We start from the raw sequence: 26,711 nt of genomic DNA, 5'->3' as shown, positions 1-26,711 counted from the left end.
AACAAGAAGGAAACGCCTGATGCGCCGAGTTAATGGACAAGTTGTTCTACTTTGTAAACAACACTGAAGAGGAAGAGGAGTGTCGTCTTCATCCCTTTGTGTGTCTGTGTGTGTGTGTAGAAGATAACCAGAGATTCTAAACAAACATGGAGGGAATGTTACCAGGGAGGATGTCTTAGAATAATCATTTAAAGTTCTCCTCCTCTAACACCCACTAGGAATGTGGTGAGATGATTTGTTAATTTGTTTATATAAGGGATGGGATATTCACATGTAAAATTAATGGTTTCTAAAAGTCCATATAATAAATATAAACCCCAAATTAAAAATGTTCAATATCAAAGTCAAGTGTACAATAACCCATCATTAAAATAAGCCCAGTTCCTGCATTTAAAGCTGCAGACGAAACACTCAGGACAAAAGAAAACTTTATTTGAAAAAAAAGCACATCAGAAAAATAACAAAAACAAACCTTCCAAGATGTTCACTTAACATTGGATCGTCAGAACTAAAATCCAACACAACCTTCTCAACCTCCAGTATCATAACAAAAGTGTTGTTATAGTTTAAACATGACTATTTTGTACATAAAAGGATCCAATAATTTTTAGAAGGGCTTTGCTTGACGATGCCTGTCAGACATTAACGATAATACTGTATTCACTGTGCTTACTTGATCTACTTTTCATTAGTGGTGGGAGAGGTAGTCAGATCTGTCATCCAAGTTGAAGTAGTGATTCCACACTGTAGAAATATTTATACTAGATGTAAAAGTCATCCATTCTGGATTTGAATTGTAAAAAAAAAAAAAGGTACATAGTAATCATTGGCCCATTTCTGCAATAAATCTTTGAAACATAAAATCACCATAACATCAACTCAGTTGTCAGTTTATTAGGAACACCTGACTGAAACAAGTGCAGTCTAAACAGTCAACAGCACTGCAATAAATCCTATTTTCCTAAATATTATGTTTTGTTTTTATGGATAATTTGATTTAATTTCATCCCTTTGGACTTATTTGCAGTGTCTCTTGTCAACATTTACAGCATTAATTCCAATAAACATATTCCAAAATTGTTTTGTCAATTTTCTAAATAATAGATATATAAATAGGGCTCTGCTATTTAATTCAATTTCCATTTACTGTTTATTTGTGCATTATGTGTTTGTCAGGGTGATACCATGTACTTGCATCCTAATGTCCGACCAGAATATGACATACACTCTTAAAACACTTGTTGATGTCAAGGATGAATTATTGATTGCAGTTATTATTATCAGTTCATGTAGTGACACTTGGAAAATGGTCAGTGAATTTCATTTGGGGAATCAAGAGTCAAAATTAGAAGACATCCACCACAACAAACAGTATTCCTAAACCCCTATAAAATGTACATGCATGCATATAAAATAATGTATGGACAAAGTGTTTACTTAGTGAACACTGCACAGCCTTGGAAAAAGAAATAAAAAAGACAGAGGGGTACATTTTCAGTCTGGATAACAGCAGTACGACCATCTTTGTAGGTTCGTTGAATCAGGGATCACTCACTGCAGTCAGTATAAAGAAAAGCCCAAAAAACTCAACTGATCAGTTTCAAATAATTCAGCAAATGCCCAAAATACAATTTTACAGTCTGTACAATGGAAAATCACTTTATGTACAATTTTAGAACTTTTTTTTGGTACACTTATTTGTTCTTTTCACAAACAACTCCTCCACATCCATTGGCACCACAGTCGTCAGCTCAGAATATGGTCTGTGAATAATGGAGGTACTTGAATCCTAAATTGCTCCTAGTCACATTTCTCTTCTCTTCTCTACAGATGATACACAGCTCAAAGGGACCTTTTTCTAAAACGTGCGTCCTGTACAATTCTGAAATATGTTTAAAATCACATACAGCGATACACAAGAATGAGACCCTGCTGATGGTTCTTTTTCAGATCTGTGATTAAAAACCTGGAAGGAACTGTTTCTCCGTTAAATACAAATAAGTCCTCAAAGCACTTTGTCTCCATAGCAGCACTGACAAATGGAAAAGTCTTTAAAACAAAGTGCACAACTTCTGTTAACACAAACTTGAGAAAATCTAACATATTGGTGGTGGTGGTGTTGTGCTCAAGTTAGATCCTCATCTTCATCGATGTAAGGGATGTCCAGGTTGTTAAAGCTCCCGTTGGCGGAGGGGTTGTCTGGGCTCGACAGGAATACCATGGACTGGGTAACACCTGTCCCTCGTCCCGGTGTGAACTTGTTGGTCTGAGCCATCAGGCTCCGGACTCTCTGTGCCAGGTCAGGAGGTTTCACCGGGCAGTCGGGTTTCGGCGATTTCAATCGCATGGTCACCTTTCCTGGAGGTAGCAACATCAGATTAGTCAGCATCGTTTAGGTCTATAGAGTTTAGTTTATTGTGTCAAACTACAAATTACAATAAAAAGTATAAAATATATAAAAGAAATATAGCACAAAAAATTGTACATACATGATGAATGTCTACACCACAAAGTACTGTGCAGCTGCGTGCGGTGAGTGACTGGTGGAGAATGATAACTATGTGTTAAATGGCGGTGGGCGTGTACGCTGATGTCGAGTGTGGGTGTGTTGTTGTAGCTTTTCTGTCAGTGGGAGCGACACAGTGTGTACAACCACAAGTTCATGTGTGGACTTAGCTGTAAAGCCTATTTATGGAATCACAAAACAAATGGAACTACGAATGGAGTCAGTTTTTTTTTATTATTATAAGAGGGTTTCTGGCGCCATAAAGAGAAAAACCAAACATCTGCTCACTTGCAACACAAGTGCTCATAGCTTCTCTAAACGGCCATGGTCGGAGTTGGCTGATCAGAGAGATGTGATATCTCGAGGTCAGTATTCAGATCCCGAAGATAGCCCACACATGCTGGACCAATCTTAAGTCACGATGTTTCACCCCACTCATCAAATTTAGACTTTTTAGTTTGGCCGATCTGCTGTTAGGTTTTGTTGATGTTTTGGCTTCACTTCTGGGGAACTTTCATATTGCTCATCTTAACATACAGCCTATGATGCACACTCTTTGGAAAATCTTTCCGTGACAGATTCATATTGTTGCACTGGTTTGTAAATACAGTACGTGAAAAAACTGAGACGCAACTACTTCATTCATATATGTGCCTATAACAAATGCATGCACAGTGACAGGAGCTGCTATCACAATGACATAACTATGTATTTAGGAGGTAGAGCAATGAAAATAAAAAAAATACACTAAATGATTACATTAGCTTTGCTGGTGTGTTTTCTTCTTAAACCCAGGGGAAGGTGAAAGTACCTTACCTCCCTACTGACCTTCCGATTCCAGGCTCCCCAGAGGGTCATCGAGGCTCTCGGAGCTCAAAGATGACGATGAGTCCAGATTGTCGTTGTCGGAGTTCTCCTGCTCAAGGTCAGGTAGCCTGCAGGCCAGGTCCACCCTGGAGATAACAACACAAGATAGTGTCAATATTCAGACTCTGATGAATCTCTAATGAACTTTAATGAAAAAAAAAAAAACTTCATCTCACTTTTCTTGCTTGATGGACTTGATCCTTTCGATGAGAGTCATCTCTGTTTCATCAATGTTGATTGCCTCTGGAACCTTCAGCTCTGAAGGGTTTTCAACAACCTGCACATGGATCAGATTAGTGATTGGGCGTAAACTGCTAAATGGAGACGCTGTTTCCACTGGAATTCATTCCACAAGTAACATCCAACTACTCTAGGAACTATAGATATATTCAGAATAGTTGCTCTCATCTTTAAGCTTAGGTTTATATTTCAATATGTCTCATCACTCAGATACAGTCAAGTTTTTGTTTAAAATTAACTTTTAACAATTGGCAAAAAGGGCTGCCTGTTCTTAATCAGGAAAGCCTTTGAGAGTGAACAGAATTAAAATGCTTGCTGAATCTGTCTCCTGTTACCACTCGTGTCGAAGCTTGCTTCCCAGCTCCATGTGCAAATAATCACATACGTCATTTGTGAAGATCAAATGATGTTGTTTTAACCCAGACTGAGTAAACAGATGAGTCCGATGTCCATGTGTGTGTTGGTGTGTGTGTGTGTGTATGTGTCTCCCTAGAGACAGGGATGGGCTGAATGAATCTTAAAAAGAAGCAATTGCTATGTGGTGATCAGTTTTTATAATGTGACTGAGCACAAACAAAAAAGCATAGAAACATGTTGGATTGAATATTTGAATGTAGCTGGTCAAAGGACAAAAGACAATGCAGCCTCACTAAATCCAACAACCACCTCCGAACACGCATTCGGTTACGTTCAGACCTCAGCACTGATGCCAGGTCTTAAAACCGGGTCTTGTGTTGTCCTCTCACCGTGTTCTGTCTCTTCAGTTTCAGCTGATTCACAGCTAGGGCCTCGGCATATTCCAGCTCCTGGATATTCTGCATCTTCTCATTGTAGCGTCTGAACTGCTCACGGATCAGCGTCTCCACACACCTGCAGAAAACAGAGCGCCTCCATGAATCACAATCCATCTCTGGAAACACAGACAGTATCTGGAACATGCCGTGTTGTGACATGAAAAATAAAGGACTGTGGTGAGGGATGTGCAGCAGGTTGACTCACTGTGTTGTCTTGGACACGTCCTTCATACCCAGGAAGGGGTCGTCAGAGTCAGGAGAGCGCAGGATGCAGGGGGCAAACACAATAGCCAGAGAGGTCGGCGTCATTTTGTTGTGCTCTTCTTCCTTTGCGACCCTAAAAAGACACAAAGGTCAAGATCTCCCTGTTCTCTCCCAAGTTGACACCAAATACACAAAACAAACAAATACCCTCATACCTGACGAGGTGAAAGATGAGCCGCTCCAATGTGTTGTGATTAGCAGGAGGAAGTTCATCAACCTTCTGGTACACAGCCCGGATTCTGTCATCCTTCTCAGGCAGCTCTGACAGTGGAAAAAAAGAAGCAGATCAGGAATGTGTTAAGGGAAATAAAAAAAACAAAGGCCTACGTTGTAACGGGACCCCTCAAGGTTTATATGTGAAATGAAAATATGAATTCTTTTCATATTTTCTCACCTGCAGCATGGAGAAAGTCACTGTAGAGGGAATAGGTCAAGAGGGGGTCAGGCAGCTCTCTGAGCCATCGTTTAAGCAGACCTGTGATGGTGTGGATGGGGTAGTTCTCTAAACATGCTGACTCAGGATCTGATGGAACAAGACAGACAACACAGAGTTAAAAAAACATTTCTTTATAATGGTCCAAAGTCATTTCTCAGTAAATGTTGTTGAGCGGCAAAGGATGTGATTGTAGATTTGTTTTACCAACAAGTATTGAGTTTAAATATATTTTAATTGTTGTACGTTTTACGTGATTGACTCTAAAAGACTTTTAATTGAACTTGAACGATTAAAATAAAAGTAATCAAACATTCAAAGTAGATCAAACTAACAGAGACAAGGACTAGACATTTCTTACTGGTCTCCAGGATCTGGTGAAGCTCCCTCGCTCGAACGGCCGAGCCCGACTTGCGGTAGATGCCCTCGGTGTAGAGGCCGTTTATCTCCACATACAACAGCAGCATCTCCACCACCTTGGGCACAGGGTTGGCTTTACTGGTGAGGACACACACCTGCACCCCAAAGTGAAGGGAGCCGGGCAAGTTTTCATCCTGTCGGACGGAAAGACAGAACGAGTTAAAGTGAGGGATTCATTCTTGAGAAAGCGAAGTTAGGAAATATTAAATTTCGTTCCTACCTGTCTGGCGCAGCGTGTGGAGCAATCTGTGATGATTTTGTCCAAGCATTTCTTGTGACATATTAATTTGCAGGCTAAAATAAAAACAGAAGAACAAAAGATTAGTTTATTTTAAGGCCGTTGTGTTTCTTTAGTTGTTAATATTTGATTGTGACGCTTTTTCCAACTCACCGCTGCACATGTACGCTTTCTCCATCCCCCAGATGTAGGAGCCACACAAGTCACATGACTGCATGATGTTTACCTGGTAGGTGCTGAACAGGTGATCCAGAGGACTGTCGAGCTGGGACAGAGAATATACACTGGGATTATTTCACTAGATTCATATTGAGAGAACCCAACAGTGCAGATAGAGATATTAAACTTACACATTTTTCCTTTTTCCGCCTCTTCTTTGTCCCTTTAGGCGCCTGAGAGAGTGAGAAATATATTTAGTTTATACTGTCACAATGGTTCAGAGGGTGATGATTGTCTTAAATTCTCACATTTACCTTCGGCGGTTCGGACTCGACTCGTTTCTTTTCGCCCCTGATGAAGCCGTCGAGCACGGACTGGAACAGGTTGACCACCAGGGAGACTTTAGCCTCCCCTCCGGGTCCAGCGAGTGTGTTCACCTTGTTGTGGTAACCTTTCATCAGATCTTTGTAGGCAATCTTCGGCTTCTGTTGGTCACAAAGTGCCCATTGAAACTGTTAATCACGATTTTACCGTCAATCCCCTTCTGACCAGCGATTGTAAAATAAACAAAAGTGATACATGCTAAAACAAAAAGGGGAGAACCAAACTGTTCCCCTGCGATGAAGCTTTAAGGTTCTCGTTCATATGGAGGAAAGAAATGGACTCACCTCCAACGAGTACATGCCTTTGATGGTTTCTCTGAACTGCATGGTGGCTGTCAGGAAGATGCTCTCTGTTTGCGACAGCTCTTTTATTCTTGTTCGGAGCTCGTTGACCTGATGAGAGGTGAGGAAACGAGGAAGAACAGAGAGTTAATCAAAATATATAAATCATCCGTTCTCTGACACAGACAATTTATCTGCACAGCCATGAAAGTGTGAAGAGTTGATTTATCATTCTTCTCTTTTTCCTCCCGATCTCACCTGGTTTCCGAGAAACTCGTCCAGGTGTCGTAGCTCCTTGGTGTCGCTGATCTCTCGGTCCAGAGATGTGTTCCACTCGATCGACCGGGTGGTGCGGCTGATTTTAATGGTGGGGTTTCGATCGGGCCTCCCACTGTTGTTGCTCGGCATGTGGTAGGAATGTGGAGTGTAGCTGGGCAGGGTGACTGGAGGCGACATGAGTAGAGACGGCGTTATTCGTCGGACATGAATTTAGCTTTATCTGGAGAGATTCTCTCTTCAATCTCAAAGCCATTTAACAGAAATGACGTGAAAAGTCTGACAGCAATTATTTATGGGAAACTGACCTCCAGGTGGCAGTAAACAGAAGCGTGGGTATATCAGGGTACATCATCATATTCACATGTTTGTGCTACTGCTACAGTGTATTTAAAGCATGTGTATATTTCAAATATCTGCGCTGCACAAGTAAAAGAATGAAACTACAGATTTATGTTACCGGTTTTACCTGTAGGAGAGTCACTGCTCGGGGAAAGTTTCGGTACTCGTTTCTTGAGGAATCTGCTGAGAAACCAGATCCTGTAGAAAAGACAATTTGTGTTTATTCCACGCAGGGGTTATATTCATGCAAGAAATTGCTTCTAAAAACTCAAGCCGCTAATTAATTTACTTATTATTAATTCTTACTTCTCAGGAGTGGTGAGCTGCGATTGGTTCGACACCTGTTGTCGTGAGATCTCGTTGCTGGTCCTGGGCTGGAGGCTGAACCTCGCCCCATCAGGTTCTGCTGAAATCTGCAAAAGTATTAAGACGTGAACATACTTCAATTTGACGTGTGACCGACTTAACAAGACAAAAATAAATACCGCTGGTATCAGAGTTAGCACCTTTCCCCCCCCGCCATGTTCACCTGCAGCGACAGATCGCACCAAACGCCTCCAAAGCTCCGCCCACAGCTCCTCCACCACCATACCACACACCCGTAAACCAGATCAAATATTAGCACAGCCGCTTTAGTCCTTCACCATTTGTATTAATCATGCAAGGGAACACGGTCTCCTGCTGCCACCTCAACTTTAACCTTGTTCCTTTCAATTAGTATGATAGTTAATAAGTGTATGTCATTATTTTCATTAACGCCAGGTTAGTAAGACTTAAAAGACAAATTTACAGATTCATATTACCCATGTTACTGCGTTAAGTATTTGAAGTGATTTGCTCTGTGCAAAAAAAGTAGGATTTTTATGAGTAATGAAAAATATTCCAGTGCCGATTAAATTATATAAAGTGAGGATTTTTAAACATTGGTTAATTAAAACTTGGTCCATATATAGATTAGGATCAACACAAGCTGCCATGGTTAAGTTTTAGTGAGCATGTACATTAACACAATCACAACAAGCCTGTATAAAGCTATAACCTGGGATTCCTGAGGCCACAGAACAAACCCCGGATTCAACTATGAAGCGAACAAAAACAAACCGACACTGAAACAAGTCACTATCTTCTGTTGTAAATTGAATCTACTGACGCAAGACTCATTTGGGTAAGGGGTCGAAAAAAAGATGAGCAATGCGCTGTGGAAATAGGTTTTCACATTTCCTCTCACTTTGGAAGCAACTGCTCATTTATCATTGCGCTGGTTTGCAGAGAAGAAATATGCAGAGCTCCACAAGAACATAACCCTTGTTCTGTTCAGGGCATAGACATGCGAGGCCTGCATGCAGAGAAGCAGCATCGTGGATCAGCGTCCCTTTGGTCAGTACCTTGTCCCGGGGTTTATAGCCCCGGACATCCGCGCTACTGACCGAGCCCTTCATGGCCTTTACGTGGGGGCTGAGGGGAGGCAGCGGAAAGCTCCAGTACTCGCTCTCCTTGGAGCCCCCAAAGTTAGCCATCAACCCGCTGCGGGCGTAGGCTAAGCGCCGTTTGCGTTTGGGCATCTTTCGGAGGCGCACCCTGACCTAATTGGGTCAGGAAAGGTGGTGAGGAAGAGACTGGGAGGGCTCGGACTCGAAAGGAGCCTCCACGGCTTTGTGATCGTAACATACGTTTACAGTGCACACAACTACAGCTCGTCAACGTCTAAGTGGCAAAAAACAACAACAACCATGCTTTAAATTATATTTTACCTCACAGCCGGTAGGTGAACTATCGGAGCCTGATGAGCTGATCTTTGACAGTTCATCGACAGACTTGGATTTCCCTTTTCGGCTGTTTCACAGAAGGAAAACAGAGCAAAGCTGTAGATTACTGGGGAACTAATTTTAGACACTTCGCATTTGCTGGTAAAAGCATCAAGATATGCAGAATAATGATAGAATAATAGAGCTTTTACTTACTGAAAGTCATCCACCCTATCCGCCTGTACATCTCGCCTGAATGTTTCTGGACTCGACTCGCCCTCACTCTTTTTTTCCTTCCACTTCTCGGCCTTCTCCTTGAAGCCCTCCATGTCTGTGTAGCGCTGAAGCGAGCTGCTGGAGGGGCTGGTGGAGCAATCCTCGACGCGGACTTTAGGGTCCAGAGGGCAGGAGTGGGGCCTGGTGAGCGTCGGGGGGGATCCTCTGCCGTCTCGTTTCTCCCGGCTCTGGTCCCTCGGTGCCGACTGGTTGCTGTCGGGGTCGAGCTTCTGGGTCCGGTTGGGGCTCAGCTCCACCTTTTGCTGCCTCTTGAACTCTTTTTTTGTCATGCTGTTGAGTACGAACCATTATATTAGACTGGCATTGCAGTAACTGTATTCATAATACATATTGTTTTTTTTCTTGTGTTTTTAATGGTGCTTTTCAGTCACTTTCTCTCACAATCCTCCAAACACTTCCAGCACAACTGTCAGGAGCAATTTGGGGTTCAGTGTCGTGCCCATATGAAATTTAGCCCACGGAGTGGAGGATCAAACCACTGACCTGAACTATATTGGCTCATATTGTCTTTGAACACTATTCTACCTGTTGCACACATGCCTCTGAACACCGTGTTGATCTGAAGAGAGACAGGTAATCGATTGAATCATACAGCGGTCTATGTACCTGTTCCTTCCAGGCCGAGTCGTCCCCTCGACCTTCCCCTGCTGCTGACTCGACCTCTTCAGGGAAGTCCTCCACGCCGTCTGGATCACGGTCGCAGCTTGGTTTTGATTCTCATAAAACTCACGCCAGCTCCTCTGAAACAACCGAAATCCTCCGTCAACCTCAGTCTGATGTCAGAACATCTAATTCAATCTTTATTCACCTTTCACTCTTCAAAATGAGAAGCCAATGGCATTGTGACACCTTTAACTGATTAAGAGTCATGTAAATGTGAGGGTGAATAGTTACTGTGTCACAATATCAACAAGGTGCTTGTTAAATGTGATGGAGAGTTTTCATTGTCCAGCAGTCCACATAAGGAGATCCCTGAAAGTACTGTTATATTCCAAAGCATGTTTTTACACAAACCGCACCTGAATGAGAAGCGTGGCATCTTTCTTTTGCAGAAAGTGCTGTCGTATGAGAGAAGCCCGGAACCAGCGCTGCAGAATGACGAGGCGACGCATCACCTCTTTGTTGTGAGTGTCTTGGAGCAGCTGCCTCTCCTTTTCCTTGAGGAAAACCTGAGCAGATGAAAGAGAAGAACAGAAAAGTATGGGTTAGTTGTACTGTGAAGTCAGTTCAACATCTATGTTCATTCGTTATTGTTTTTATGACCTTGTATAAACCATCAAGTGTAGCAGTTTACATGAGGAGACGTATGTTCATGAATTTCCTGGATGTTGTCTCATTTACAGTTACCGTAGAAATGCTACTTTTACTTTCTGGTCACCGTAATACACAGGAACATGCAGAGTTAATATTCATAATAAAATAGTGATGATTTTGATTCACCTTGGTTGTTCCTATTTGGTAGGTGGACGTGTCGAGCTTCATCTTCTCAAACAGCGCAGTTATGTGCTCAGGAGCTCCACGTGCTCCTTTTGGGAATAACATCCTGAACTTCTCCACAAACTCCTGTTATCAACAGAAAAACAGTATTATCACTGTACTATTTGAGGTTTTTATGTTCCTTTAATGCTTTGTAAATATCTAGTGTTTTCTTCCTACCATGAATGTGTATCTAGCACTGTAGCCAGACTTCTGGATGTGAACCATCTGCAGCATGTCTGTGTACCGGATTTGCTTCAGCACGAGTTCTTCGTCAAAGTGCAGCTCTTTCTGTGATAAACAATTAAGTGAACCATCAGTCTGATAACAAAAGCTGAGACTAAATTCATCAGGATAATTTTGCAGATTCATAAATTACGTTTTACCTTTTCAGTGTTGGAGCGAAGACAGAAAATGAAAAAAGGCTCAGCTTTTTCAATCGTCTCCATCAGCTTTTTGAGTGAAGCCTGAAGGATTCAATAGATATACCCTTTACTTATTAGGACTCACCAGATACATGGTTCTGATCATTTTAGGATAATTCTTTAGCTGATCCCTACCACACATGAGCAACACGGCAAAGTTACATATAGAGAAGAGGAGAAGAAGATGACAAACCTGCAGCTGAGAACTGACTGTGAGAGGCATCACTCTCCTGTGAGGGTGGAAGACGGATTTGCTTGTTCGGTCGTGCGCAGTGAGACCAACAATATGTTGGAGTGACCGAAAATCCATGAGTTTCTGTTTGATGAGATATGATAATTAATTAATTAATACATCGTACAGCTAATAACAAACTCTTGAGACGACAAACACTTGACAAACACTTTACCTTTGGAATGAGCTGTTTCTGTCGACCTCCTTTGCTCCTCCGCCTGCAGACAACACACATGAAATGAGTCTCCAAACAAAAAACAGTACAGACTGTAGCTGTTAACAAGATTTAAAAAGTAGATCAACTTTAGTTTAAACTACATGAATATGGCTGACTTACTTTCTCATTTCATAACTGATGAAGATGTCTTCGAATACATCGAGGGGATGTTCGTCAGAGCGATCGAAGGAGAAGTCCAGAGTGATGCTGTGGCTGGAAACATTTTGTATTTTTTAAGTGGCATCTTTGCATTTTGACTAGTAAATGTTTTTTTTTACAGGATTTCATTAATGGTGAACCACACGTCGTTTGGTCTGGATCACTCTTAAATTCCTACAGAACAATAAATACAAATATATATAAATATAATAATAAAAACATCCTCAGTTGAGTTCAGAGCGAATAACCAGGATTTCAGGCTACTTTATCTTTCCTCAACAAATACAGCTGAGCGACAAAACAGAAAAACGCAAGAAACTGAATGAATTATTTTTAAATGCAATGTTGTAATCAGACCTGGATGGTTAACGGCTACAGTTGCTAACTCTATAACACAATGTTCCTGCCTGATTCAATAAAGGTGTTGTGTTCAGTACTCACCTGGAGAGTCGGTCCTTGTTACTGTTGCGCTGTCTGATTTCTTTGAGGGATTTGCGGGAGGTCCGTCTGACGCCTGTGGTGACAATAAAAGTCAGTTTAAAAAAAAATCATCAGAACATTGATCACTAGAAGAAAAAGAGAAACACGTTGATGGTGTCGCTTGTAAAAAGTCGTCATGGCTGAGGAACTGGAACCAGCTTTTCCAGCAACAACAAATTCACTGTCAAGTCAACATTTCTCTGAGGAACACAGAGTGAGGAATGCAGCTGCTGGTTCCAGGTAAAAATGTGACTCAACTAGCAGCTCAAGCCACCTACTCTTGTCTGCCCGCTGGCGTCCCAGGTTTTTGAACACGGAGAGGATTCGGATGGTGGCTCGGAGGACGCCCCATCTGAACAGCGCCTCTGGGCTGGAAGCAACCAGCTGATGCAGGAAGGACCGCTCGCTGCTGCGTAGCAGAGACACGACTTCAGGACGCATGTGCTCCGAGTTCCTCTCTCTGAAGTCCTGGAGAATAAAAATAATCAGGATTCACACTCTGAAAACTTCTGCTCTAGAAGTCCGAGAATCTGTGAGGCTTCACATTCGTTACATGCGAGGAGGGAGCCGGGTTAATCATTCACTTAGTTCACATATTTTCAGGTTTTTCTCACACTGCTTTATCTGACAAGGCCACAGCAGATCAACACCCTTTTTCAGGGGAATGATGGAAAGTACTAAGTTTCAAATGTGGCCGGAGAAAACGTAATTCACACGGATGAATATGGACGTTTGCAAAGTGGGAACAATGCTCCACCTGGATGTGATATTCAACAGTCCCAGCAAAGTGTCGGATGGCAAAAGTCAGCTTTGTGTTCGGAGAAGGTACAAAAAGGGGGTTGTTGTGATGCTGCTGCTTCAGCTGGTGCATCAGGGTTTCATCTGTGGCCTCGGGGGGGCTGAAGGAACACACAGAGGCCAACATATCCAGTTACACATGTGATACAGGAGAAAGACAATGAGACTCAAACAGAGGAGCATGTGAACAGCAATGGAATCTGCTGCATTGTTCAATTAAAGGTATTGACTGATTATTTGCTTTCATTGATAGAACAAGGTAGTGACATGATGATATAACAGCAAATTCTAAAGCTCAACAAAAACATTTTAAGATAATATCTACGTATATGTACATTTATTTAGATTATCATTCAATATTGCTTTCCCAGTCACATTTACACCACAGATAAAATGCTTCCATGATTACTCTTGCTGTATGTACCCTGTTTTTTTTGTTTGGAAAACTAGTTGTAATTAAATTATTTTAACATATAACACACAATAATGTAGCTACAGGCATTTGTCAACAGCTATTCTTCCTCCTTGGTGTTTGACAACCAATGATTGACAATATAATAAGACCCATCTGTACTAATACACAATCCTTAACCCATCAGATGTTGTAATCTGAGAGATGAAAATCGTGGCAATGTCTCAGATGAAGATCACTCACTCGTCCTCGTTCTGCAGCAGGTCGAAGATTCCAGTTGATTTCTGGCTGATCAGTTTGATGCAGCCACTGTTGTCGCTGTATTCAATGTTCTGCCAAGTGAGGCCCTCCGACACATAATCCTCCTGGAATAAAGTTTTATTCACAATCACACGATCAGATCAAATGTAAATTAAATGAAACAGTAGTAATGGACAAATAGAACATACTGGAATAAAGACATTTTTAGATATTGTGGGATTAGCAAGCACTGAGATAACAGAGCACAGGCTGAAACAGCAGCTGCAGAAATAAAACGTTTCAAGTCCATAGAAACCTAAAGACAAATAAAACTGGAAAAATGTTTCAGCAGAAATATACAGTATATATGTGTGTGTATGTATCTAAATACACCTACTTGCTTAAGCTTGAAGATGTTCTGGTTGATGTAATGCTGCAGCTTTTCATTCGTGTAGTTGATGCACAGCTGCTCAAAACCGTTTGTGTGGAGGTTCTCGAATCCAAACATGTCCAACACACCGATGGACAAACACTGAAACAAGGACAACATGAATACTTTGAGTTCTTGGGGGAACATTACACATGTTATCCTCCCGTGGTGAGTCCTGGTGACTTACAGAGACGGAGTCCTCCATGTCCCGTCTGTTGAGCATCGCCAGGTTGATGTGAAGGACGATCCAGTCAAACAGAGCGCTGTACAGAGACTTGGCCATGGAGTCCCGCATTTTGGAGGCCTGCACAGAAAATCGTATATTTAATGCACAATTTTTAATAATAATTACAGGTAAACTGGCGGCCTTAATAATACATTTAAACACCATACCTCTTCTAGTGTGTACGGATAGTTTATGGTGGCGTTGGTGGTCACGACTCTCCTCTTGGTCAAAGTCTTCACCAGCATCTCTTCTTTCACCTGGAAATAAATTGAAAACAGAAAAAGTTGAGAAAATTTTTCAACATGTGATAAATATACTGTTTATATTTAATCCACTGTAAAACAACTGTTATCAAACAATACAGAATTAAGGCTGCTTTTAGCTCCAAATTTCATCTAAACTATAAAGTTATTTTTGACGTAACACACCGATACAATTCAAGATTAAACCTGGATGTAGATAATAAACCCAGATGAGGATTTAGTGATGTGTGTTTGGCTTTAAGGACGCACCTTGAGCAGCTCAGACAGTGTCGACAGGACCTCAGCAGATCCAACCTCCAGGACCTGAGTGTCCTCTGACAGGGCGTACGTCACATTGCCCAGGTGGAGGATGGCAGAGAGCGTGGAAAATATTCTGCACGGAACAAACAAACACACTCAAGGGGTCAGTGTTTTTCTTTGGTGGCACATCACATCTGGCAGACACACTGGGGGGCTTTATTTGTGGCATATTGGGTAAAACCATGGTTGTTAAGGAGGTTATGGTTGTTTATTAATTGTTGGTTTGCTTGTATATCTGCAAGATTATGCAAAAAATTACTTGAATAATGAATAATTTCAAATGTTGGGAGGATTCAATATGGGTCAGGAAAGAACCCATTCACTTCTGTGCAAAAGTATTTCAATTAATTTGCTAGTTACAGGAATGACGAGGATCGAGGACAGGCATTAAAATAATACATAATTTCTGCCTGAAATACATATATAGAACTTTTAATTTTCTAGAAACTGAATGACTTGCTCCATATTCAGATTATCAACTGATCATGTTCTCAGACACATGTTCTGTAGACGGACTTTTGCATCTCGTTTTTATCTCTTTTCCTGTTTCTACAGCCTGGTTGATGGTTCATCAGCAAGTCAGTATTAACACTAAGCTGATGTGAGACTGGTGAATTTGGAGTCAGTGTTGTGAACAGTAAACTTTGCTGTGTTGGTGTTGCCTTTGAGCAAGCACACCTAGAATTGTAAAATCTCGAGGATAGTTGTTAACAAACGTGGCAAATCAATGAGATTTACTTGATTTACTATGTGCACAAGCAATTCTGCCCTGGATTCCTGTGGCAGCTCTACAGGTGTCTGCTAAGGACGGATCGAGAACTATGCTGCTGCTGCTTTCATGTGCGCGCTGTGTCCCAAGGCTGTCAGGCACTTGCCAACATGCTTGCTGCATTTTTCTCCTGCTTCACTTGACAAGCTATGACCTGTTACATGAGCAAAGAAAGCTGAGGCTCTCAGAGAAGGTTCGGTCTGAATTTCACAAGAGTTCACGTTCACGCTCATCTTTTATATTCCAGGTTAGTGCAGCTGACGTTAAACTGTGGAACCTGTTCCAGAGAAATGCAGGTCTGATGCAAATCTGAGTTCCTTTTAAATCAATCAACTGTTGTGTTTGTCTCAGACTTTTATTAAATCATTCAATTACACATTTTGGAAACTGCACTTATTTATTCTGTATTTAACTCCTTTTTAACCTATATTTTATTTTTAAAGTCATCTTTGCTGTGTTTTCTTATACTGCTTGTACAATTTGCCTCAGCTGAGTTATAAAAACCATACATACTGTTTCTTGGTGGAGGCCAGGAAGCCGACCATTTCCATGGCCTGATGGAGCCGTTTGTACTCCTGCCCCAGTTTCTCCTCATCATCTATAAGACTGAGGAAGACCTGCAGAATAAACAGAGAGGATGTGAAGAGAGATATTAACAGGAATATTAAGCATAGAGCAAAAGAGGTTTATGCATGGAAACATTATATCAAACAACATCAGAATCCTCCATTTTCTTCAGCTTCTTTTATTCTCATGCTATTTATTTACTTTCATGTACATTTGTGAATATTTATCTCGTTTCAGTTTCTCTATAATCCACTTTGGTTTACTTCTGTTGCTTATAAAGCTGCTTTCAGACTTGCACTGAACTCAGTTATCTTCCTGAAGTATTGCATTGGGGCAGCTTGTGAGAATGCAAATATCAGAGCCAGTTGCTCCTGACATTTTCCAAATTTTTTCCTGCCGGGCCCCTGGGAAAATGTCCAGTAAATGTCAGAGTGACTCCATGTGAGAATACAGTGGGAAAAACTCCATGGGTCCGTGTCTAAAAAGGTACTTTAAATTTCCCAGGTTGTGTTGACACATGTAAATTAGTTTAATTTAGAGTCATTCTTCATCATCAGAAATGCATGAACATAAAAATCAGATTCAGAGACACTGACTCAAGCAAAATGATGCTTCTCATCCCTGAACTTAAAGGTTTACTTTCTGTTTTGTTTTTGAGCGCCATCCACGACTCATTGCTGCAACTGAAATGCACCCACATATGAGGAAAAGCTACTAAAAAATAAAAAATGTTTTTAACTGGAACATGATCTAGGTAAAAGCTTGTTTGTTCTTCCAAGTTGCATTGTCACAATACCTTAAAAACACCATAAACCACACAGAGACCCATGTTTTCAGGTTGACCCCTTGTGTTGTTTAGTCTACACTGAGACTTCAATCACAACACAGTAAAAAATAAATATGACTAAATGAATTTAAGTGCTAATAAAGTAAAGCATGTTCACTGAAACCTAAATAAACATGTTGGAGGTCGACATGTTCCTAAACTGAAAATGTAATAAAATGATTTTGAAGGAAAACAGGAGCACTATGCGCCTAGGGGAAGTGTTTTACAGTTTTATGTGAGGGTTTCAAGATATTATTGTTCTCCGTCTATAAATAAAACACTGATCTCTCCCTCCCCCCCCCCCACCTTTGACAGTATTAAATGACACATCACTGTGTCATGCCTCTGTAAAGATTGTGGATCAAAGTTACCTGCTTGAGGTATAGATAATCCTGCGGCTTCAGCAGGTGAAACTCCTCCTGCTCGTCTTTGGACGCTCCCACCAGCAGATAGTAGAACACGTGGTAGTTCCTGCAGGTCAAAGGTCACAGAGCGCAGGTACAGTCGGTCAGGGCTCGTGTTATTCAGTCAACACGGCGCTGCAGGCGGGTTGTTTTGAGTGAGGTCTGCTGTTCCTGACCCCTTCCACAGATCAGGGCGCAGGTACGATGGTGAATGGAGTGTATTTACAAAAGGCTTTTACATCTTTCAAAAGGCTTTACCGTGCATTCATATTCATATAGAGCTTTTATGCTGAGCCCTTTCTCTAGCATCACTTCAGCACATGGTATGGACGACCCGGGGACGACCTGTTCGATCTCCTGAGCCACAGCCGTCCACAAGTGTTATCGAGAATTCCAAGCACCTTAAAGTACATTCGTCCATTCAGACACACATTCATACAAGGCTTCTATTCGCAGCACTATCACACACAGTCGTCACAGCCGTCAGGGGTAAGGGTGGTTCAGTCGCTGGCCCATGCATGTATTATGCCAAAGCCGCCCTTGTTTGTTAGTCTGAGCAAGGTTGGTCTCAGTAGAGATTCATTTCCATGCTCAGATTTTCCGTTAAAATGTGAGTTTTTGAAATGTCACCTGTCTTCATCTTACCTCTCCGTCTTATCTCTGGACACCAGGCGGCTCCTTTCAAGTAGGTACTTCTCAATAACTGCCCTGCAAGAAACACACACACACAGAGAAGAGGAGAGTGTCAACAAAGCCTGCGACGCTTTGCCGAGGTTGCCAACATTGACCAATTGTGACATGAGAAGAAAAATTTGCCTAACAAAGACATCCTCCGAAAATAAACAGGAGCGCAGACGCCTGGAGGATACATTAAAAAAGGAGCACAGGAGGTTGTGGAGGATAATAAAACTCGCCGCCTCACCCTCTGATGACACCGCTCTCCAGGTACTGGAGCTGGATGAACTTCCCGAAGCGACTGGAGTTGTTATTCTCTGAAGTCCTGGCGTTGCCAAAAGCCTGTTTGAAATATAGAGAGTATAAGTTTCCACGGAAATGAACGGACACATTTGTCACAGACACTGGCACCAAAACCTAAACACTGCAAATGTCAGCTGCTCAGAGGAGCTATAAATTAAATCAGTTTGGTGTTTGGATGGTAGAGTGTGCGTTCCTGGAGGAAAAGAGCAAAGATGGAGTTCTGCAAACTCTCTTCATGAGTGTAGCCTGCGAAACAAGAAGTGACAAATCCCTACGTACTAATAAGAATAACAAGAATTGTGGGAAATAGAAAACTGTTGTAATAAGGATTTAAAACATAAATCTGAAATTATGTAAGAGAGGTTTTTCCATATTTTAAAGTTGTTTGTCTGATTTTAACAATTTCCAAGAACTTACAATTGAATCACATGATTTACAACATCACCACTTTAGGAATTCACCCTTGTTCACCACATCAGATTTCAGTCTGCCTGATTTGCATTCATAAACTGCAATGTTTTTAAAAAATGCAGTCAAACCGGGAGAATCACATCAGTCACATAATGAAGTGATGACGAGGATTAAATCCTTAAAGCCTCAAAGAACTTATGAAATAAATAAACATTTATTTTACGTGTAGTGGATGAGTTCACTAGTTGTACAAAACTTTAGCTTGTTCCCACATCTCAAATGTGAGGAATATTATTTTTTGTTCTGCTCTGCTCTATGTGCAGAGCTTCAAATAATAACTTCCTTTATCTTATTTTCTTAACTGATCCATTCAAAATTCAGTGTAAAAAGTGAGGAAATGTAGTTAAAACTTGTATTTGTCTTAAAATATGCTTGTTTTGCCAATTAACATCTCAAATACCCCTTCAGTTTAAAATTAAAATAAAAGAAGCGATAAATAAAAAATGAAAAAATAATCCTGAATTTCCCTCATATTCATTTAAAAATTATTATAACAGTCAATTTTAAATTACTGTAATAACTAATCCATTTATTATTTGATAGTTTCACCTCAATTGTCTTAAATCAAACACCTTAACTGTGGTTCAGACTAACTTAGATATTTCGTCATGTTTATTTGTCAGAAAAACCTTGTGATTGTTTTTTTAGCCTTTGAGAAACAATAATGAGGGTAATCAGTCAGTGAAGCCCTCCCACAAACATTGCATAGTGTGTTATTGTATGACACACTGGAGACAGTATCCAAGGTTCACCACCAAAAGCACAGGAGACTCCACCTAGGTAACGTCAGTGGGTAAAATGACACATCAGCACCTGCTGACTCTGGATCAGCTTCTACTTCCCAAGACTGAACCTTTCCCAAAAGGAAAAGAAAAATCCCAACTGAGCCCAGGTCTGTCTCCAAACATATCCCTGTCTTCATTCCTGTGAGAGCTGTGCAGAGAGTCGTGTCTCAACCCGCCGGAGTAATGTCTACACAGATGGTGAGACAGGTCTGCCATCTGCACTGATCACACACTGTAAAGCTCTGAATTGCTGGAATGTTCCTGTGAAGCTTTTGCAACGCACCGAGGTGAAGAATTTCATTTTCAACCAGCTCGATAAAAGATGGTAGATGTAACGAGATAAGAATGAAAGGAATGCGGAGGGGAAACATGTAAAGATGGTGGGAGAGAGAGAGAGAGAGAGAGAGAACAGGTGTTTGTCAGGTCCCAGTTTGGGGACTGGATCCTCTGAAGGACATGATCTTAAAAGAGAGGACGTAGAGGCTCAGAGGAATCCTCCTGATTTACAGGAACACAGATAACAGATCATTCAAAGAGTCAAAGATTTGCATATTTGTCACCAGAAATTCACCTGCAGGAAACAAGGGGAAATCCACCAGGGGTAAAAGGTTTCATAATACTAGAGTTTACAGAATGAGCTGTGATAACTTATCTGCTGTGACATGTCTTTCAATATGAATTAAGTACCTGAAGAGTTTTTAACAGCTATCGAGCAAATGATAATTTTTCCTAATTTCCTGATGCTTTATATCTTAAATGATTAATTCATGCACAGAATAAATCATCTATAAACTTATAATAAAAGGTAATTGTTCTATTAAGTCCTAATCGTTACCACATCCATTTAGCTGTAATACTCACAACAAAAAAACAAGAGGATTAATAAAAACCACTGATAGAATTCAAACCCTGCATCCACTTCAGTATTCACACACTGTGTTTCATTCATTAGTTCGGTCCCAAACTTTTAGCTGTGAGCGCTCAGCACTGGTTTCACAGCAGCAAGGCGATTACCAGTTAAACCACAGATTTATCCAGAACTTTCAGAGGCATTAGGGTTTTATAGACAACATGTTTTTCCTTCTTTTTCTATCCTGTTCTCTGAGTTTGTGGTTTGAATAATTACATTGTGATCGATATTCTAAAGTACTGAACATAAAAAGTTTTCACACCTATACTTTGGTTTATGTTTGAAGTGATTGAAGCTCTTATATTCTTGTGTCTTTTTGCCAGTTTAAGGCCTTTTCCCAAATGTCCCTAAACACAAAACACAAGGCAGCAGTTCCTGTTCACAATCACTCACAGGATTCATTGAAATTACCAAAATAGTTTTCAATAGTATTTGGTTCATTTCAGAAACTGTTAACTTCTACCATACGCTACTACACAATAAAAGTCAGTTACATAATTTTACTGATCCGTATCGCTTACAGAGAAAACACAGTATTATTATCATATAAACTGTAGGTCTGTTTCTCCTTGAAGTATTCAGCTGCGAAACCTCAGCTGAACTAAATATCTTCCTCGCGTCATATATTTGTCTTTATTTCTGTCACCACAACAAACTGAGCCCGACTCCTCTTTGCTTTCAGCCCAGAATAATCCCGTGTTATTCCTGTTTGAGTTTACTAACAAAGCCCGGCTCTCGTGCTCTGAATCCGACACTTGGCTGTGACGACACCCACCAGAGCCAATGGGAGCGGTTGATTCCGAACAGTGGAAGCCTACATCACCAGTAAAGATGGCAGATGAGAAGTGATGGTAAAAGCAACGCACCAGACAGAAAGCGAGACTAGCTTTCTGCACGTCGTATTGTTTTTAGCGACAGAAGTTTAACAGGCTCACATGGACAAGCAGTTCGGGTTCAATGGATAGATCTGATTCACTGGTTTAATGGAAATAAACACCAATGCTTCCTCAGCTCAAATCTTTAGGGAGTTGCTATCTGGAAGCGTAAACACTCCCATGGAGTCTTGTGATACTTCATATATTTATTCTGGAAGATATTGGGGTCCAAAACTTAAAGGTTTGGGAATATTTCCCTGGGATCTATCTTGTGATCATTAACTGGCTTTGTGAACTAACAAGGATGTCGTGAACACAATCGAAGACTTTGGCCCAGATTAAGGATCCTTACTCTGCCAAGGCCCAATTAAACTCTTATGAAACCACATTTAAATTCACTATTTCGCAACGTTGAAGAAAGTGAAAACAAACTCCTGCAGAGTCCTTGAGTCATACTGCATCAGTCCACCAAGTTTCATGGAGAGTCGGTCAGTTGTTTTTGCATAATCCCCACAAACTCATGCTGATAAAAACATAACCTGATGCAAATGCTGCAAAGTGGATTATGGGATACAGGAGGCTGCAAAGGATCCACCGGTGTTGTCAAACAAATTGAGACTAAGATAAAAAGCTGCATTTCTAGCTGGAATATGTGGAGGCCTTTAAAATGTGACAGAATATGCTTGTCAAAATGGGAAAAGGGGGATGAATGTTCTCTTGAAATGAAAAGCCAGGACGAATCTGAGATCCCTGGATTGACACACAGCTGGAATAAAGGGAGAAGAGAGGGGGAGAAAAGGTGCTTTTGTGAGAATGGGGTTTAGGTTGAGAGCGATAAGGTGATTTCTGCTTTGCTTTGTAGGTTTTCCCGCAAACTGGCTGAGCCTGTTCTGACACGTTCCCGATTCTTTTCTCTCTCTGGTGCTCCCTCCAGGACAACGCCCTGCACATTCCCCCTGTGGAGCGAGCTACAAACCTCCAGCAACCACCGCAAGGTGTCATCACTCCCTGGCTATTAACTGCAATTTTCCTCCTGGTTTTAATATCCAACAACATGCATCAAACATTGCATTATTCATTACTTACATTCTAAAGAGAAACCCCGAGTACAGTGGCAGTTTGTCTGTCACTCAACTTTAGCGAGAGATCATTTAATGACACGTGAGAGGGAAAGATAAGGAAGCTACACTTCTTAGATTTCCGATAAGGAACAAGTTTCACAGGGCATGACTCATGAATGCAAAGGAAACTCGTAAGGGGCAAAGCAAAACGTCTGAAGAAACACAACAACCAAAAAACCTTCACTAGTGCAAATGGAAGACGGCTTTGGATCAATTCCGCTATTCTTATTATATTCTTCCTCAATATTTCTTCATCGGAGCACTTCTTCTGCATTTTCAATTTGCCATTAACACAACAAACCACTCTCTGCTCAGGACTTACCTCTGACTTTTAGAAGATTAGCTCAAAACAACAAAATGCCAGTGAGATCATTCTGCAGAAAAATACTTAATACTTAGGAAAAGCCTGTTCGTCTTGTTCAGAAAGGGGAGGAATACATATCTTGTTTCTCTGTCCGATAAGAGGCAGGCCCCCTGGGATTGTGTGTGTGGGGGTGTGAACAGTACCAAGAGGACCAGGATCATTCATGTGAAAGGTTAACTGGTGTATTGATGAAGAGACAGAGAATGGATCAAGCACTAATCTGAAAAAACCAGGCTCGACACGTCTCCACGCCTTCTGCTCCAACACGGTTCACATTTACTGGCAGAAACAGTGGATTTAAAAAAGGTATAAAGCAAGAGTCACATGCTGCACTTTCAAAATATGAACCAAATGTTTCCCTTTCAGAAATTTGGTTTTGGAATGAAGTGAAACCAGTTGATGTTTCCAGTTCCCACTCGTTGATCTGTTCCCTGAGCATTGAAATCAGACTGACAACTGGGAAACTGAGAAAGAAATTGTGTTTTTCCTGTAAAACACATGTTCTGAAGAGGCGAGTTTAAAAGTTCCCTTTTCAAAAAACCATCTGGCCTAGTTTCATGTCGGTTATTTGAACATGTTGTGTAATTTAACCGACATTTGAAACAGAAAGCCGAGATCTGAGGGAACTGTGGCTTCAAGTTCCTGACACTGACACAGCTACTGTGGAAGAGAGCCACAGAAACATCAAACACACCATTTAACCTAAATGTAAATGTAAAGTTGTGTTTGCATTTTGAGTTAGGTTAATTTGAGGAAACTATGTAATCAAAATGTGGTCGATCTGGTTCATGTAAATGGCTCTTGATGATAATCCATCACTTGTGGCAGTTTATCTCAGAAATACACAACTACTAAAAAAGTCATTCATGGGGCACACTGCAGCTTTTTGTGGGTATTCTTGAACACAATCGTGTGTTTAACTGCAGGAAGTGGAAAACACAAGGGTCTGGAATATATTTCCTGTATTACAGGAGTGGATTCTGTTTATTTTTAACCAGAATAGCATGATTAACATGATAATATTCATGAAATAAGTTGTTTCAGTTTGATTCGGACTCTGCCCCTGACCTGAAACAAAAAATCACCCACATCCAAGTGGTGTTCCACAAACTCATACCACCATGACTGTATGAGGTCAGAATGTAGGTTCAGTTAATGTCCCTCTCTACAGGCCAACAAGATTAAGACTCTTGAAAAGATCACATGATTAATCAAGAAATTTGATCTTTAAAAATTAGCATAATCGTTAGTTAGAGCTCTAGTTTTGAGTGCGAACAGATCAAAATGGCCACAAAAAGATTCCTACATTTCCCAGAGTCATCACACTGTCTTCTAATAATAGTTTTCTTCCAACCAAAGGTCTTATTAAATGACTACAACGCTTTATCACTGACTGATAATCGGAATCTTTTGATTGATTGTTATGACCCCTTAGCTAAGAAATCTGAAACTGCGATAACTGTGTGTTTGATATCCGTGTCAGACAGCGAGAAAGTCAATCTTTAACTACAGACGCAGGGGTCAGTGGATTCTGGAGTCACCTACCTCCAGCAGCGGTCCCGCCCCAAGGATGGTCCGCTCCAGCCCGGTGGAGTAGGTCTTCTGGCCCAGCGCGGTCAGGCAGTGGATGAGGTAACTGCTGCTCTCCGTCTTCCCTGAGCCGATTGCTCCAGATATGACGATGCACTGGTTGACCTGCCGGCTCAGCATGGTGCGGAAGGCCACGTCTGCTACCGCAAATATATGAGGGCTTAGTTTGCCCAGTGGCTGCTTCTCGTACTTCTTGATATACTTGGGGTTGTAGTAAACAGGAAGCAGCTTATTGGGATTGATGGCGATGAGGATGTTGCTGGCGTAGGTGTAGATTTTGAACTTGTAGAAGCGTTGGCGTAAGGCCTCCAGAATACTCTGGTCAGTCACAGCTGGGAGGTTGCAGAGGTCATCATAGTCCTCGGTGCTGCTCTCTTGGTCGCCTCCGATGGCGACTGCCTGCTGCTGCAGGATGAAGTAGTGGCCCTGGCCCCGAGGATGCCACCTCTGTGCCTGCGCTGGCCACAGCAGGACTCGCTCCAGAGGAAATTCGCCCTCTTCCAGAGGCATCTCTTCTCCATCCCTCTCCCTGACCTCCAGCAGGGAGTACCTCTGGCTGGAGTCCAGGCCCAGGGTGACGATAGCGTTGTGGATGACGGACCTGGCATTGTCGCTGCCGCTCACCTGCAGGGGACAGTAGACGGCCGTTTCCTGGGACACCCGGGGGTAGATCTGCACGACCACGGCCCTTCCGTCCTGCTCAGGGGCCCCGGCTCCGTCTGTAGTGCTCATCCTGATACACGGACGCAGGCTTCAGCATAACTCACTGTGACATCTCTCTGCAGCTTCCACTGTGGAAACACACACATGAGATTAATGAAATAGTTAGATGATGAAAATCAAAATGAAATCAAAACAACTAAATCTAAGCACGACCTAATTAAGCATCCGAAACCTCCTTTTTACAGTAAAATTATTTTTATTTGCTTAATATTATCCCAGTGAAACATATCAAGTTCAAACCTTTGCTTTCAACTTACTGTAATAAGTGTAAAACTATTTTTGACTGTCCTCTTGTAAATGGTTTCTGGCTGGGACCTTTTTTTACAATCATTCAATCCACTCTACTGTCTTGCTCCGGTCAGGAGATGTGTTCTCCCTCTTTGGATATTGAACAATGTCCGCATATGGTTTTTGGATCTGGAGATTTATGGAATGTATCTCTCTGGAAGCGATATGCTTCTGGCTGAGAGACAAGCTGTTCAAGTTTTTACAAGATCCAGGATCCTTTCTGGAGTGAATAGGGGAGGACGGGGTCCAGCTAGAGAAGTTGGTTGAAGACATAGAGGTCTGTTCACTGATAGTCGCCATGAAATCGACTAATGACTCTTGTTGCACTAGTTTCCTTTTATCTGTCATGGATATTTTTCATTGAGTATGTCCTAAAGACTGAAAGACAGTTTTTCCAGACTTCAGTGGGGTTGACAGGGCCCAGATCAGCTCTTAGAATGGGTCTACATGGTCTAACATGGTCCTGAGGTACAGGTTCTCCCCCTTGTATATTCCTTCTGTGTACTGTACTTTTTTCTGTCTCGGTGTCTTAGTCTTTTTTTCTCTTTACCTGTTTGTCCTCTGATATTTATAAGTGTTCTTTTGGTTGAAAACTCTGAAACTCAGTGAACATACTTTAAAAGTACGGTCATTTGGCATAAAAAACGACAAAACACATTAAAACACTTTGCTTCCCTCATTTCCACACATAGTATCAACCTGCAGTATCAGGAATTAACCTCTTTTCCCTAAATCACCACACTAAGTTCCCACACATCCACCCAGGGGACAAATGTCAAACAGTGACAGCAACAAGTGTCCAACTGGATTCAAATGTCCAAATAAAAACTCACCAAACCGCTAATTTCATGTTGAAGAGCTGGAAAAGTCCCAACGACAGCGAAGGAGAGAGGAGACGAGTTCCTGCAGCTCCAGTGAAACCAAGTCAGAGAAAAACTTCCCTCACCTGAGCCTCCAGAGGAAAAAGGTGAGACAGGAAACTGTTTCTCTCTCCGTTTCAAATCTCCTCCCAGGAGCTCACACGCATTTCGTGGGAGAAATAAGTACTTCCTTGAAATCACAGTTCTATCAGAGAAGTGGAGGAATCTGACGTGTCCACCGCGTTCCTGCCCCGGGTCGAGAATTTACTTCCTAGA

The 26,711-nt window shown here is 41.5% G+C and overlaps 1 protein-coding gene across 2 annotated transcripts; it reads right to left on the bottom strand.

The window, feature by feature from the left end:
- Window positions 1-411: 411 nt before the first annotated feature.
- Window positions 412-26,711, bottom strand: myo9b (myosin IXb). Of its 2 annotated transcripts, none has more exons than XM_061083773.1 (40): window positions 26,409-26,711; window positions 24,520-25,355; window positions 18,393-18,487; window positions 18,116-18,178; window positions 17,438-17,537; window positions 16,187-16,290; window positions 14,854-14,977; window positions 14,509-14,598; window positions 14,303-14,419; window positions 14,083-14,217; window positions 13,689-13,810; window positions 12,993-13,134; window positions 12,514-12,703; window positions 12,197-12,269; window positions 11,717-11,809; window positions 11,555-11,597; window positions 11,341-11,463; window positions 11,109-11,189; window positions 10,903-11,013; window positions 10,687-10,809; window positions 10,266-10,415; window positions 9,853-9,986; window positions 9,166-9,516; window positions 8,956-9,037; window positions 7,511-7,617; window positions 7,332-7,402; window positions 6,845-7,029; window positions 6,590-6,697; window positions 6,236-6,406; window positions 6,113-6,154; window positions 5,916-6,027; window positions 5,745-5,818; window positions 5,466-5,658; window positions 5,066-5,194; window positions 4,827-4,932; window positions 4,613-4,744; window positions 4,360-4,483; window positions 3,550-3,650; window positions 3,335-3,459; window positions 412-2,358 (listed from the first exon to the last, which is right to left on the bottom strand). In XM_061083773.1, the coding sequence occupies exons 2-40, from the start codon at window positions 25,294-25,296 to the stop codon at window positions 2,126-2,128; spliced, it is 5,436 nt and encodes a 1,811-aa protein (XP_060939756.1). In that variant the 5' UTR covers window positions 25,297-25,355; window positions 26,409-26,711; the 3' UTR covers window positions 412-2,125. The 2 variants fall into 2 exon arrangements, with proteins under 2 accessions (XP_060939756.1, XP_060939757.1); XM_061083774.1 differs by having other exon boundaries at window positions 2,289-2,358; window positions 3,323-3,459.

The sequence above is a fragment of the Limanda limanda genome, chromosome 13 (genome assembly GCF_963576545.1).
Source record: "Limanda limanda chromosome 13, fLimLim1.1, whole genome shotgun sequence".
Taxonomy (NCBI): domain Eukaryota; kingdom Metazoa; phylum Chordata; class Actinopteri; order Pleuronectiformes; family Pleuronectidae; genus Limanda; species Limanda limanda.
Note: the sequence above shows the minus strand (reverse complement) of the source record. Positions and strands in the feature narration are given on the sequence as shown.